At 28.1% G+C, this 16,082-nt stretch overlaps 2 protein-coding genes across 2 annotated transcripts; one reads left to right on the top strand and one right to left on the bottom strand.

The window, feature by feature from the left end:
• Positions 1 to 4,603: 4,603 nt before the first annotated feature.
• Positions 4,604 to 7,247, top strand: LOC114190448 (acyl carrier protein 1, chloroplastic-like). Its single transcript, XM_028079335.2, has 4 exons — positions 4,604 to 4,801; positions 5,594 to 5,704; positions 6,613 to 6,735; positions 6,853 to 7,247. The coding sequence occupies exons 1-4, from the start codon at positions 4,739 to 4,741 to the stop codon at positions 6,979 to 6,981; spliced, it is 426 nt and encodes a 141-aa protein (XP_027935136.1). The 5' UTR covers positions 4,604 to 4,738; the 3' UTR covers positions 6,982 to 7,247.
• A 3,224-nt stretch (positions 7,248 to 10,471) lies between these two features.
• On the bottom strand, positions 10,472 to 12,880 carry LOC114190161 (protein CANDIDATE G PROTEIN-COUPLED RECEPTOR 2-like). Its single transcript, XM_028078951.2, has 6 exons — positions 12,430 to 12,880; positions 11,641 to 11,832; positions 11,387 to 11,549; positions 11,121 to 11,223; positions 10,934 to 11,015; positions 10,472 to 10,802 (listed from the first exon to the last, which is right to left on the bottom strand). The coding sequence occupies exons 1-6, from the start codon at positions 12,694 to 12,696 to the stop codon at positions 10,725 to 10,727; spliced, it is 885 nt and encodes a 294-aa protein (XP_027934752.1). The 5' UTR covers positions 12,697 to 12,880; the 3' UTR covers positions 10,472 to 10,724.
• Positions 12,881 to 16,082: the final 3,202 nt, after the last annotated feature.

A 16,082-nucleotide genomic window follows, 5' to 3' on the forward strand; every position in this document is an offset into this window, starting at 1 on the left:
ACGTTGTATGCACTATATGTTTGTGTTGAATGCGTGAACTGCCATGTACTGTCTTTTGGGTGCGAACAGGTGACTGTTACAGGAGAACAGTGGCGAGACCTATTAATCTCGCCCAAGCGAGCCAGTCTCGCCTAGGCGAGACGAACAGGGAGCTCGCCCAGGACTTTTGCGCGAAAGGTCGCCTAGGTGACTAGCTCAACCTTTTGAGCGAGCGAGCATCTCGCCTAGGCGAGAGGGGTCTCGCCTAAGCAAGATCCCGCATGTGCTCCTGCTTCCTTTTTCGAGCCCTCGCCTAGGCGAAGGGGGCTCGCCTGGACGAGAACGTCTCGCCTGAGCGAGACCTTTCAGCCTGAGCGAGGTGTTGGGCGAGGCAATGCGAGGTGTGATTGTTTTTCTTGGCTTTGTATGGATAATGCTTGCTTGATTTTAAGTATTGTGCTGAAAGTTTGAGATGAATGAGTATGAATGAGTGGTGCAAGTCATAAATTGTGAATATTGGGTTGTTATGAGTTTAGCATGTGATTTTAATGACATGGTTGGTATCAAAGAGTCATGATAATGAGATGAGATGGAAATCCTTTATGCATGGATGGTTTATGATGAGTTGAAATGGGTTGGGCCTGAAACATGAAAGGCATTGGCTTTAAAGGTTGGTACGATTAATGTATATCTATGCATGGTGAATATTCTTTGGCTGTGTGAATATGATTGATCTGTGTCAGTGCATAATTCCTTGGAGTCTCTAGGTGAGACTTTCAGGGTCGCGCTTCAGTGGTCGGGACGTAATTCCATGGTGGTGCCCCATCTATATAACTAAGTAAGGATTCAAGGTAAGGTTGCATCCTGACGCTCTAAGGAGTCAGTTAGTCTCACCTAGAGCGGACTGACTCCTGTGGTGAGAGTAGCAGGAGGCCTGAAATTCATTAAGGGCTAACCTTGTGGTGAGGGAAATTGATTCATTATAACACTTATAACACATAGCTCGAGGGTGAGCAGAGGTATCCACCACAAGTCTGGACATCCGCTGAATCCGACCAAGTTATACGTATCCGGATGAGTCGAGTTGAGTCGTAGTGTATCGATTGAAAGTCATAACATGCTTGGTTGTTGTATGGATATTGAATGGTGAAAATATATTTGATTGTATGATGAGAATGTTGTTGGCTCTAGCTTACCCTGTTTGTTGTATGGTTGTCTTGTATGTGGCTATTCTTTCTTGCGATGATCATCAATTTAATTGATGGGAGCAGATGGGCGATGTTTCCGCGGTCAGCAAGGAAATGGCGATTCCACTGCTTAGCCATCTGGGCGGGACTTTATGTTTCTTTCTTCATGGGTCTTCTTTAGGGCTACAGCCCATGTATTGTTCTATGCCTTACGATTCTACTCTCTCTTTGTTAGACTTTTATCTGGTTTCCGTTGGCATCGTGGTGTGCCCAGTTTGTAGGAGTTGTGTTAAGACCCCAGGACTACTCCACATTGCTATTTTGTATGACGTTTCTTTTAATTTCGCTTAATAATTAAATGGGACGTTACACCTGCCAATTAAAGTTCTTAGAACAAATAGTAGGAAAAAGTCTTTTCTTGCAATTTTCTTTAACAAATTTGCAAGGAAATTCTCATGTAATATGAGAATTTTAAGTAGTGATACTATTATTATTATAAATATTAATATTATATTTATAAATATTATTATTATTAATATTATAATTATAAATATTAGGTATAAACACACATTTGGTACCCAAACTTTTTCGGAAAGTTCAATTTGGTACCCGAACTTTAGGAATGTTCAATTTGGTACCCCAATTTTATAAAGAGATTCAATTTGGTCATCTCCGTTAAGTTGGAGTTAACACCGTGTCCGTACAGGACACGTGTCAAGCCATGAAATTTTTATTTTTTTTTAATAATTTTTTTTCAAAAAAATTAATTTTTTTTCAAAAAAATTAAAAATTGCCACGTGTCAGTTTATCATCGTGCCACGTGGCAGCTTACAATCATGACACGTGACAGTGTAATAGCTGTTTTCAATTTAGTACCCCAATTTAAATTTTTGGTTCAATTTAGTACCCCAATTTTTTAAAATCATTCAATTTCGTCATCTTCCATTTCAGACCAAATTAGTAAATAAGCTTAATTACAACCTATATATACATGTTACCATAACTTTTTCTAATATATACATGAAATCATTTCACCTAAATACTTAAATTATTTATTAATTTGGTCTCAAATAGGAAAGGACGAAATTGGATCATTTTAAAAAATTTGGGTACTAAATTGAACCAAAAATTTAAATTAGGGCACTAAATTGAAAACAATTATTACACTGTCACATGTCATGATTGTAAGCTGCCACGTGGCACGATGATAAACTGACACGTGGTAGTTTTTAAATTTTTTGAAAAAAAAATTAATTTTTTTGAAAAAAAAAATTAAAAATAAAAATAAAAATTTCATGGCTTGACACATGTCCTGTACGGACACGGTGTTAACTCCAACTTAACGGAGAGGACCAAATTGAATCTCTATAGAAAATTGGGTACCAAATTGAACATTCCTAAAGTTCGGGTACCAAATTAAATTTTCCGAAAAAGTTTGGGTACCAAATGTGTATTTATACCTAAATATTATTATTATTTCAATTAATAATACAATTAGTATTATTAAATTAGTATTGTAATTAATAATAATATTAATATATTAATGTTATTATTATTAATAATAGTATTATTGTTTGTATTAGAATTTTTATTTTAATTAATAATAGTATTAATATTAATATAGATATATTATTATTGTTACTACTGTTAATAATATTATTAAAATTAGTATTTTTACCGTTGTTATTATTCTTTATATTATTAGCATTAATATCATTGTTTTATTAGCATTTATTATTATTATTTTTTAACATTATCATTTTTTTTATTATTTCAATTAATAACACTATTAGTATTATTAATATTTATTGAAATTAATAATATTAATATATTAATAATATCAATATTGAAAATATTATTATTATCATTAAGTTATTATTTTAATTAGTAATACTATTAGCATTAATACCGATAATATTAGTATTATTATTATTTTTACTTGTTAATATTATTATTATTAATATAATAATAATAATTATTATTATTACTATTACTCTTTATACTATTATTAATATTAATATTAATATTTTTTATTGTTATTAGCATTATTATTATTATATTTATTAGTATTATTATTATTTATTATTTTTATTATCATTATTTTTTAATTGTTATTATTATTATTATTTTTAGGATTATTATTGTTGATAGTATTAATATTATTATTTTAATTAATAATAGTTTTATTATATTTTTTATTAATATACTTCTTATTATTATTATCATTAACCTTTGCATTATTATTAGTATTATTAATATTATTACTAGTAGTATTAATATTATTTGTATTAGTATTATTATTATTATCATTTTAATTAATAATAATATCACGTATTTGTAGGAATAATGCTAATAATTATATTAATAATATATTACAAATGTTTATAAATAGTTATACATATTTAAACACTTTAATATAACAAAATTACAAAACTAATATATAATATATAACATAATTAATATATATATATATATATATATATATATATATATATATATATATCAAGCTTATTATATATAATTATTTCTTAAATTTAATCATCACGATATTAAATATATAAAAACAAATTATAAAATAAAAAAATACTATTGATTAAACTAATATTTCTCTCATGAGACAAAAGAGAGTATGAGTTTGTGTCCAACCTCAATGAAATAAAATACATGACCAATATAGATAGTATGAATTTGTGTCCAACTTTCTACTTCTCTTATTATTATTAAGGTATTTGTATCTATATGTATAACTATTTAAAAAAATTTAACATCTATTCCATGTTCTATTTATTATGTATATTTTGTACATAATATCCGTACATTTTACTCTAACAACTACCCATACATACACATTTTACTCTAATATAATATATAACTCTAAATTCATTCTAATTTTAATTCTACAATATCACTAATCAATTAGTGTCAAAATTATAATTTAAAAAAAATATCTAAATATTATTTTTTTAATCTTATTATTACTGCTGTTGATATTATTATAATTGTTATTTAATATAATGATAATTAGTTCTTTAATATTTTTATATTTTCAAATTTATTATTTAAATATTATATATAATTTTACATTGTTATAATTTTTAAATATAATTATTTAAATAAATTATTTATTTAGATATACTAATTTTATACTTATTTTCTTAATCAAATTAAACATAAAAATAAAAAAATAAGATGATACGTAGGGTCCCAATCTAGTTATAAATCTTATGGGATTGCATTTGAAACTCAATAACTGTGTATATATCTTCTCAAGGAACTGATCTTAGTAGTACTAGTAAGGTAAGTGATTTTGATGGGCTTCATTTGTCCTGATATATATTCTGGCCCAACAAGTTTGGGCTCAAATATGACTCAAACAAGAGTCGAAAGGACCATTTCAGTCTAAAGATAGGTCCGAGTTGGAAGGTGGAGAGAGTCAAGAATCAAAACAGTACCGAAGGCAGCGCAAGGAGGGAGCTATTTATTCTTTCTTTAACACTCTTCACTTCACTATTCACACTCTTCGCCACCTTCTCAACTCTTTCAATTCTTTTCGCATACTCGCACCCACCTCCATGGCAACCAACACGTTTAACGGAGGATCACTTTCCGCACGTCTCCAGTTCAATCAGAGATTGGTATCGTTTTCGATTTTCGTTTGATCTCTTTGAATTTTTTTTTTTCATTATAATAGTTATTCTGCGTTTTGCTTTATTCTTCGTTTTTCTAGTGAGTGTTGGAACTGTGGATTCTCGGGCTTATGCGTTGTTTGTTATTGTTACGTGAAAAGTTTTGTTATGAATGTTTTGTTATGAAGTGTGTTCCACTTCGGCTGAGTTTCTTGTTTTACGATTCCTGTTTGACGGAGGGGACGAGTTTCTTGTTTTACGATTCCTTGTTTGACGAAGGGTAACGCGTGATGATCTTGATTGATATTTTTTACTATTTGTCTTTATTTTGTCAAATATTTTGCATTTGATTATACGGCTATAATAACTACTAAGTGAGTTCGTATTTGCGCATACATTTGTTTGTGTAAATTCTGGTTGATTTCATAATTGATATTTTGTGTTGTTTTGTCATTTGGAAAACCGTTACACATGAAATTATCATCTATTAAACGATAAAGCCTGCTCAGAAGTGTTTAGTGCTGGTAGTATTTGTTATGTTCTAAGGACATGGATGGTAAAGCTGTATCATATTTCCTTCCCCAGTATTGTTAGTGAAGATTTAAACTGAAGTTGAAAATCTTAGATCAGAATATATAAAATGCTTTATATATTGTTTTCCCACGTCTGAACAACTCCAATGATTTTAAGTAATAGTTCATATAGTTACTCCATTATTTAGTAAGGCAGAGTTGTTTCTTGTTCTGTTTCGTTATTTTGTATTCGTTCTTTAATGAATTTTCTTTGATGCTTATTGAACAGACATTTAATGCAGTTCCTAGTCCGAGGTTTAGCTCAATTTCAAGCTATGGGAGGAGGAATGTTTCTTTTAGCTCGAAGCCGCGCTCAACTTGCATTCGGGTTTCCTGTGCTGTATGTTATTATTATTTCTTCGGCTTTGGTTTCACCTCATGAAGTCACACTGTTTGAATACAGATAATTTGTGCGGGAAAATATGAAATTTTATATTTATGGAAATTTAAAAGTTAAACCCAAAACTGAAATGATACACATTTTAAGATTTTTCTATCATCTCAAAGGGGAGTAGACAAAATATTTACATAGAAGCGGTTTGATCAACTGCATTTAAGCAATTGTTAAAACAAACTTAACTGCAGAATAGTTTGGATGAGTTGAACGCTCCGAATGGTTCTACACTGATTTTTAACTGTTTGACCTATTCTCTTGTAACATCTTATCTTAAAATATACATTTCAATCTTATAAGCTACAATTCACTTCACACATTTGGGTTTGGGGACAGTGGTTCATTTTCTTTTGTTGTGCTTTCACGAGTTTATTTTTATAATGTACTTTAGTTCGGTATTAGTTTCGCTAAGTTGTAGCTTTTGATTTTAGTTTTTTGAACTACATTGTTTTGTATGATTAGAATTTTAGAAATGGATTTATCTAGCGAAACTAAAGTGTGCACAACCTTTGCATACTGCTGATTTTCACACAAATTTAGCTGTGAAAATTGTTTTGGCCTTTATATTAAACAATATTCATAATTCTTCAATCTTGTGTTTTATAGAATTTCAAGAAGCTTTGAGAGACATTTCTATGCTGACAATTTGGCACTAGTCTAACTATATATAGATGGTTCAGTATTTAACATGGGTGGGAGTATGAGTATGCATAACTGTTTAATTATTCAATGCACACTTCAATAACGTGGGATGTGTAAGAAAGTTCCAGAATTCCTTTTTTACTGAATAATACTTTTTTGTCTCTTCCATGTGCTTAATGTTTTCATGCTTATATGTCGAATTCATTACGCAGGCTAAACCGGAGACAGTACAAAAGGTGTGCAAAATAGTGAAGAACCAGCTGGCTCTACCAGATGACTCTACAGTCACCGGAGAGTCAACATTCGCAGCTCTTGGAGCTGATTCACTTGACACTGTAAATAACATCTTGCCATAACTTCTTCCATTCAATACTCCTTGGATTTAATTTCGCAAACCTGATCATGATTTAATACACATCATTTGATTGTTGTGATTTACTTGTACTCCTTAGGTTGAGATCGTGATGGGGCTTGAGGAGGAATTTGGTATCAGTGTAGAAGAAGATAGTGCACAGAGCATCTCAACGGTTCAGGATGCTGCAGATCTTATCGAGGAGATCATCAGTAAACAGAGTCCTTAGTAAACATGATAAAAAAACATCTCTTGTAGGCATTCATAGTTTTCCATTGTAGTATTTGTAGTATGGGGTAATTGATTAAGTGTTTTATCTGCATATTCTACTTGTTAAGCCTGGTTTAGGTTTGAAAAAAAAATAAAAAATTGCGGGGCGAAATTGTGTGAAGAGTGTGGTTTTCACATTTGACGATTTCAGTGGACGGTATGCCTTTGTAATAATTACGATAAATAATTAGCTGTCCGAATCAGGAGTCCTAGTTTTGCTTAAAATTTTATCTTTGAATTTTTAGACGTTTGTATTCTGTTTTTAATAGCTATTTTAAGGTTTGCGAAAGAAGCTGGAGACGAGTAAGGTAGAATCCATCTACATTGTACCTTTTGCTCCTTTTAAAAATTTGTGAACTTTGGTATTGGAATTCGAATTAGAAAAGGGAAACTTTCACCCGAGATACATATCAGCTGCATACGATTTTTTTTTTTTTAAGTAAGAAATGTTATTTTTTTGTTATGGTTTGAATTCATAGAGCAGTTAGTTAATAGTGTGTTCAGTAGAATGTAAGGGAGATATTAATTTTGTGTTTGATAGTTTGTATTCTTTTTTCTATTTTTCTCTTTTTATTAAATCAGGCAAATTACAGAAGTTTAAAATTTTTTTGTTTCGAACTTATTTCTATTCTATTATAGATCTTTACATTGAATTTCATTTTTTATTTTTTTATCTATCTATTTTTTATTTTGAAAAAGTTGAAGTTTATAAATGGATATTAATTTTCATGAAAAATTTATTTTATTTTATTATTTAAATTGTTTTCCCTTGATTTATTTTATTTTTTCTTAGTACATGTTAGCAATAGCAATAATTATTTGATTCAACTCAAATATTTTATAGTCTACATCGTGGGGAATTTAAAAACATATTCACCACAAACAATGACTCGGTCTGGAATCTAGTTTTGTTTTGTTTTAACAATAAATTAATTATAACTAATTATAGTTAATAGTAAAGTATAAAAAATACTAAGAGATATCAGACATCTAAACGTTAACAAAAAACCAAAGCACGTGTCTCCGGTTAGAAAGCAAATGTTATTTTATTATAGTTCTAACTACTATAGTGAAATTTCAATACAGTGCGACATAATAACTAAAAAATAATATACTAAATTACTTCAATTATAAAATTTAACATTTTTTTACATTTGATAATTATTATATTCCATTACAGCATGGAAACATGAATAAATAACGTGAAACAAAAATACTATAATTATACAACACTCATAAAACAAATAAATATTATAAACTAATTGTTTAGTAGTGTACATATGATAATCATGTTATTTTTTTCTTATCATTTTTATCAATCATAAAAAATAGAATATTTAAATAATGTATATGTTACATATTATTTTAAAAGGGAAACGTTTTGGATATTCTTAACTGAGATTATTTTGACTAATATAATCCAAAATTTATTATAACTAGCATTGATAAAAAGGTAAAAAAGTTATTGAAGTATCACTATCACCCAAACAATAATAACCTTGTTCATATCAATTAAAATCTTTTTATAAACCTTTTTACAAAAAAGTTATAACCTTATCAAAATAAATAAAATACCCTCAATCAATATAAACTAAAAATTGTTACCGATTACAATTTTAAGTTATTTAAATATTAATTAATACTAAAATTATTTTTATATTAGGTAAATATTCTATTTAAACAATACAATTAAAATTAATATATTTAAATTGTTTAATTTATAATAAAACATTTAATATAATAAAACATTTAATAAATGATATAAATTTAATTTTAATGTATTTAAGTCTCACATAAGATAGAGATAAGAAAGTTAAACACCTTTTAAAGTAGAAATTCATAAATCCATTATTTTAAGACTTTGAGATGAAAGTGACTTAGATTTCATTGGAGTTGTGTATCTTTAGTGATCTCCTCGAAAGATCACTAGAGATTAAGTTTGCTTAAAATTATGAAATTTTCTTATTGCACAAGGGATTACAATCATATTAATAGAAATTTGGCTAAATGGTAACAAAGTCGAAGGTTTGTCTTAGTGATAGACTCAAACAAGTATAAGTGTTTGAGGTACTTGTGATTGAAAATGTTTATAATTGAATGAGAGTATACCAATGTGGAAATGACTCACCATTGAGGGTGATATAGTTGAGAATCAAAGTATGAGTCTAAGTTTCATATCGAACATAGACGAGAAAGTTTAATGCATTATAAGATAAAAAAATTCATATAAACTCATTATCTTAAGGTTTTAGGTTGGAAGTGGTGTCATTATCTTATGTAAGTTTGGTTAGGGTCTCATTGGTGTTAGGATATCCAATGATCTCCTCAAAAGATCCATGATTAAGTGCTTAAAATTATGAAATTCTCTAACTACACAAGCTGTTAAAATCATATTAATAGAATTTTGGCTAAATGCTATCAAAGTCAAAGGTTTGTCTTGGTGATTGACTCAAACAAGTATAAGTGCTTGAGGTACTCGTGGTTGAAAATACTTCTTATTAAATGAGAGTCTACCAATGTGGAAATGACTCAACATTGAGGGTGATATTATTGGAAATTAAAGTATGAGTCTAAGATTTATATTGAATATTTATGATAAAGTTGACTATATTATAAGATAGAAGATTCATAATCTCTTTATTTTAAGGTTTTAGGTTGGAAGTAGTGTCATTCTTTCATATATAAGTTTGGCTTAGGTTTCATTGATGTTTAGTGTTGTGTCTCTCTAGTTATCTTCTCGAAAGACCCATGATTAGGTTTGCTTAAAATTATTTGACTACACAAGCCGTTAAAATTAGATTAATAGAATTTTGGCTGAATGGTATCAAAGTCGATGAGTTGTCTTGATGATCAGCTCAAACAAATATAATATAAGTGCTTATTGGTGGTTGAAAATGTTTCCACTCGAAAAAGAGTAATGTGAAAATAACTCCTCTTTGATGAGATATTGTTGATAATCAAAATAAGTCTAAGTTTCATAGTAAATAGAGATGAAAAAGTTGAACACATTAAAAGGTGTGAACCTATTGTCTAAAAATTTTAAATTGAAAATTTTATTGGTGTTAAAATCTTATTGATGTTGTATCTCTAAGATCTCCTCCAAAAACCCATAATTAAGTTTGCTTAAAATTATAAAATTCTCTTACCATACAGGCAGTTAAAATCATATTAATAAAATTTTAACTAAATGTACATAAAATTCCAATTTTAATATGGTCATCTTACAAAATCAAATCTCGATATTAGATTTCTTATAACATCCAACTTAGGTCTCTCAAGTCTGATAAGCTTTCGTTTTGGCCTTCCATATTAAAAATCCTCAATACAGAAGAATGAATTATCAGGATGGGCAATCTTCAAACTTCTTACTTCCTTTCCTAATATTTTAATCAAACAATTTATTTACACAACAAGAATGCAGCAAACGACTATTCTTCGCATTGTGTAAATGCTTGAAGGGTAATGATTGTTCATTATTATTTTTCCGAAATTGATTAATTGAACAAACAGAAAACTTAAATACAATATTAAATCACGCATAGAACATTCTGATATACCATTAACCTGAGGTTACTAACACTTCTTTTAAAAATTTATCTACTAAAGCGATCTACTGAAATATTTACTTTATTTACAAATTTCGTGAACGGGTGCCCTGGTACATCGAGGTCTTATTAATCTAAAAATATAGCAACTACCACATCAGTTCCAATCTGATTCGAAGAAACCAGCATCTTTCATTTCAGAGTAGTACACGTTTTCCAAACGCAAATCGTCCTCCTGTAACAATCACAACGACAACAAACACAGATAAATAAGACAAGGAACATTCCTAACTCCTAACTGCAAACAATACCAATGTTTGAACTGTAAAAACTGAACTCCAGGCTTTAAGTTTAGGACACTATGACCTGAAAAAAGTCAGCCAGGAAGGTTATATACAGAAGGGGAAGATAAGCGGCATGGTAACACACAATCGTGAAATGATATAACCTGTGGGAAAAAGTAAAAAACAAATCTTTAGAGAAAGAAGCCAAAAGAAAAAAAGTTCAAAAGAATCACTTTCTAGTAAGCTACAGAATAATAGAAGAATCTAACCAGAAACCAAAAGAAGCACCGTTTCCAGTAATGGCACAAGCAAATAGTGCAATTGCATTCAAGATGAACATGATTGTAACATACTTGTAGTATGCAGGCCTCGCTGCAAAAGGAGGAATAGAAATTAAGCTATCATAAAACTAATTAAAAACATTAAATACTGGAAACTAACTATCATAAAACTAATTAAAGCTATCATAATACTAATTAAGCTATCATAAAACTAATTAAAGACATTAATTAAGCTATCCAGGCAACAAACTTACCAGGTAACCTTTCTCTCCACCTAGAATGATAAATAAACAATATGAAACCATAAACAAGGGTAAGCAACAGCTTGTGAATGACCCACAAGTTCCACTTCACATGAGGAGTAGGGTAACCGCTGTTGATGAAGATTGGAATCCCAAATGCAAACAGATATATAGCCTAACAAGGAAAAGGTGAAACTAGAACAATTAATACATTGAAAACCATATAGGGACAAGCAGCAAGCTTGCAGAAAAAACCACAGAATTACCTTCAACAAGATATCAAAACCAACAATAATCCCTGATATACCAAAAGTTCGAGTTAACGCTTCTAAGCCACTGGTACTATTTCCTTGAAACAAAAACGCAAGCAAACTCACTTCAAGAAACAACATTCCAGAAGTAGTAAAGAGGGACAACAAGTTCCACGCAAACTCTTTCCCAGGAGAGCACTCCCATGTCTGCATCAATCAAAGAATTAAACTTTAACCATCAATAGCAGATCACAACAATAACTAACACCATTTACAGCAGATAAGGTATAGTTAATAATAATAATAACAATATTCAATTTGATCCAATAATTAACATCTTTAGAGTTACTAACATGTTTATCCTACTAAGTGTGTGATTGAGTAGACATTTGCAAATTGATTTTGTAAAACTGATTTTGGTTCAAATTGATGTTAAGTGATATGATTTATGTTTAGATGTTTTTATTTTAAAGAGATATGGTATAAAATTAATGCAAAAAACTACATAAAATTGCTTAATCTCAAAATCAATTTTGTGCCCGGAATCGATTCATTCTTCAAGCTGAACCTGAAACCAAACTCGAGAACATTCATTTAACATCTAACTAGCCAGTATTTCAACCTGGCTTTGAATATTATAAATTATCCAACAAAAATCCAAACATGCACACCAAATTAACAAGCTGTAAACAATTCGAGGAATAAAACTACACAAGTTGAAAACATTTGGGAACTAAACTGTAAATTTACTAGTTTATTTATTTTTTGCTGGATTAAAGAAATTGCGGGAAAATATAAGCTGACCTGGGAAAAGCACCACACGAGATTGAGGATACTGACAAGCCAGAGAGAAGCGTAATAGGATATAATGATGTAAGAACGACCATGTGAGAGTTTGAGAAAGCTTTGTCTAGCTTGCAGTGCTAAGTACAAGACGAAGAGAAAGGAAGCGATGATCAAAACCGCATTGTGCAAAAACCCATGGCACTCAAACACCCAATTGTGGATTCCTTCAGATACCACTGAATTTTGCCCTTGTTTTTCGAGTGTCAGCAACGATGGGTCTACCATATCTCCCAAAACTTCCTTTTTTTCCGAAAGAAGGAAAACCCTAAACCTAATTTGGAGAATTGAAAGGGAAAAGAGGATTTTGGAATTGAAGAGTGTGAGGTAGGTAAATTGAGGAACAGTAACGGTATGAGGAGAATTGTGGCTCCGACTGATACAAAAGATGATCTATTTTCTGTTATTGTCTATCCAAGGCTGGGCTTCATCTCTGGATTTTATCTCCTATTTATTATTTACCCTATCAAACTACAAATTATTTACCTCGATAACTATTAATATTATTATTTTGTTTTTTTCACTATACAAAAAAATTAGTAAAGTATAAAACAATTATTAATTATTAAAATAAAAACATTAACAGATCATAAAATAATTTTTATAAAAAAATAATTATTTTTTATACTTTTTTATTGTTTAAATGATTTTTTATCATAAATAACTATTTTAAACTATAAAAGTGATTATTGAAAATATAAAATTGAAAAATAAATTTTTATTATGAATAATTATTTGGATTTTAAAAAATAGTTAATAAAAGAATAAAACGAAAGAAAAATTGTGTACGCAAAAATGGTGAATTCCCGTATAATTTTTTTTTAATTTTTTTAAAAACACCTAGACAAAAAATTAATTTTATTTTCCTAATAATAAAAAATTCATAATAATAACAGTAATACGGTACCTTTGAGTAGCACGTGTTTAATTTTTTAAAGTCATGATTAATGTCTGTAGCTGTATTGTAACATTTTCAACAAGTTGTACTTGGATATAAATACTAAGTACGTACATTAACTACCGTCATTATTATTACATTAATTACCGTCATTATTATTACTATAAAAACTAGAAAAATTTTAACCGATGTCTTCGAGATACTCGTTAAAAAATAATTAATATACATGGATTTTATTCATTTTACATTAAAAATTATAATAATTAAATATATTAAATAAAATAGTATAAATATATATAATAAATTTTATATAAACAAATTTTTTTTTTAAATTTTAGACAACAATTATCTCATACAAAATAAGAATTTTAGAATTTTTAAGGTATTTATTAAAAAGCAAAAAAAATATCTTAATTTTAGTTGTTTTTTTATAAGTTTTTTAGATGTTTAATATTTTTTTTTTTAGAATTGTTAAAATGGATTGGAACCAACGAGTCAACCTGGCTCACTACAGGTTCGTGTCAAGTTTGGTTGAAATGTTTTTACAAATTTTAATATGGGTTGATTTTTGACCCGGCTCACTTAGAACCTGACTCAGCCGGGTTGAACTCGTGGTGCCGGATTGGCTCACCAACCCGTAAATAAAAGGTCACATAAGTATTTTTTTGTTAAGTTTGACTTTGTATTTGGGTCATGTTAAGTTGTTTTTTAGCCAACACATATATAATTTGTATTTTTGTGATTTTGGTTTGTATTTGGATTGTATTAAAGTTTATTTAGATTTTAATTAGAATTATAATATAGTTTTGACTTAAAAAAATAAAAAAATAATATTTTTTTAATTAAATGAGTTCGTGAACCAATCCTTTTAACTCATCAATCCGCAGTGGGTCGGGTCGGTAGGAATTTTTTTGGCTTGCTAATTAGTGAGCTAGATTGAGTTGGCTTACTAAGTGATCAATCCGTGATGGGTCTGGATCGGGCCGGGTTACCCATTTTGACACCTCTAGTTTTTTTTTTTTTTTTGGTTTTTATGTTAATTTAAATTTTCTTATGTTTAATTATATTTAGCTTTTAGCAACATTAAAATATAGTTACTATTATTTAATTTTTTTTAATTTTGATTGGTGAGCATTAGATAAAATATTAAACACGTTTGTACAAAACTTATAGGTGTTTTTATTCTTTACATAAAATAAAATTGCATTAATGGTTATTAAGTCATATTTTATTTAATATCACACTTAACTATGTATTTTTTTAGATCCAATACATATTAACTATCCTCAACACGGGTGAGCTGAGTTCTTAGTAAGTCGGATCAAAAATTGACCCGTACTGAAATTTGTAAAAAAATTTCAACCCAAACCGGTCCGAGTTGGCCCACAAGTTCTTACCCACTTTGACAGCTCTAGTTAGACCGGGTTGCAAATTTTACGACTCAGCAAAAAAGTGAGCTGAGTTGAGCTGGTTCTTTTTTAGCTCAACCTGTGTGAGCCGAGTTGACTCACTTTGATACTCCTAGATATAGACAACTTTTGAACTTTATTAACTTGAGTAAATTATGTAAGTAGACTATCTTTTTGCGAATGAGTAACTTCTCAACATGTTTTTATTTTATTTTTTTATTTTTGCATATCATTTGTGACTGAAATTATACTTTTTTTGAGAAACAAATTTTTAGCAACATTTTTTTTTCTAGTTTTATAAATTTATATATTTATTTATAATAAATTACTTCACTAAAAATTTATAACTTTTTTACAAACTCATGTAAATATAAATTTAAAAATATATTTAATTTAATATTTTTTAAATTACTTGAGAATAAAAATTTAAAGAGTGATTATAATAAATAACATAATTTAAATATACAGTGATTATGGTAATAGAAAAATTATCATAATAAAATATTATATTATGATTTTTTTTTTGTAAAATTACTTTTGATAAATATATATTTATTTGATTAAAATAATTTATGTAATAAATTTTGTTGGGTCTAATAAATTAGAAAAAATAAAATAAATTTTAACTATATAAATATACATATAAAAAATTTAATTTAAATCAATTCCCTTAATTCATTATTCTTTATTATTTCTTTACTACATCCATTACCAACTTTCTTTCAAAACTAAATTTTAGCTTTCTTTCAAAACTATTTTTTTTAGTACAATTTTTCTAATTATTAACTTTAATTTAAATAATGAATAACTTCAACAAATAATTATTTAATTTGAAATTGACTTTTTGAATTTTATACCTTTTGTATTTTGCTATATTTTAAAATTATATTTTTTTCCATTAAAACCTTTTTAAAAAAAGTCTATACTTTTTTAATATTTTTTTAAAGATTTTTTTTCTATAAATAGACCTAAATGTTTTGAATTTATATTAGTAATTTTTAAATTTATATTAATTTTTTTTCAAATATTTTCACCTACAATCATATTATTATTTAATTTTATTTTTCTAACTTATTACACTCACAAAAATATTACATAAATTATTTTAACCAATTAAATATACATGTATCAAAAATAATTTTACAAAACAAAAAAACCATAGTTATAATATTTTACTATGATAATCTTTCTATTACCATAATAGCAATATATTTTAATTATTTTATTTATTATAATCACTCTTCAAATTTTTATTGCTGATTAATTTGTAAATATTAAATTAAGTATATTTTTTAAATTTATATTTA

This window comes from Vigna unguiculata, chromosome 7, assembly GCF_037176805.1.
Source record: "Vigna unguiculata cultivar grain cowpea cultivar isolate G323 ecotype 2 chromosome 7, ASM3717680v1, whole genome shotgun sequence".
Classification (NCBI taxonomy): Eukaryota; Viridiplantae; Streptophyta; class Magnoliopsida; order Fabales; family Fabaceae; genus Vigna; species Vigna unguiculata.

Excerpts from the sequence above, each read along its gene's own strand:
- LOC114190161 (XM_028078951.2), bottom strand. The coding sequence starts at position 12,696 with ATGGTAGACCCATCGTTGCTGACACTCGAAAAACAAGGGCAAAATTCA. Across the intron at positions 11,833-12,429 it reads TCGTGTGGTGCTTTTCCCAG|ACATGGGAGTGCTCTCCTGG; the intron begins GTCAGCTTATAT and ends TGATTGATGCAG. Across the intron at positions 11,016-11,120 it reads GGTGCTTCTTTTGGTTTCTG|GTTATATCATTTCACGATTG; the intron begins GTTAGATTCTTC and ends TTTTTCCCACAG.
- LOC114190448 (XM_028079335.2), top strand. The coding sequence starts at position 4,739 with ATGGCAACCAACACGTTTAACGGAGGATCACTTTCCGCACGTCTCCAG. Across the intron at positions 4,802-5,593 it reads TCCAGTTCAATCAGAGATTG|ACATTTAATGCAGTTCCTAG; the intron begins GTATCGTTTTCG and ends CTTATTGAACAG. Across the intron at positions 5,705-6,612 it reads GCATTCGGGTTTCCTGTGCT|GCTAAACCGGAGACAGTACA; the intron begins GTATGTTATTAT and ends TTCATTACGCAG.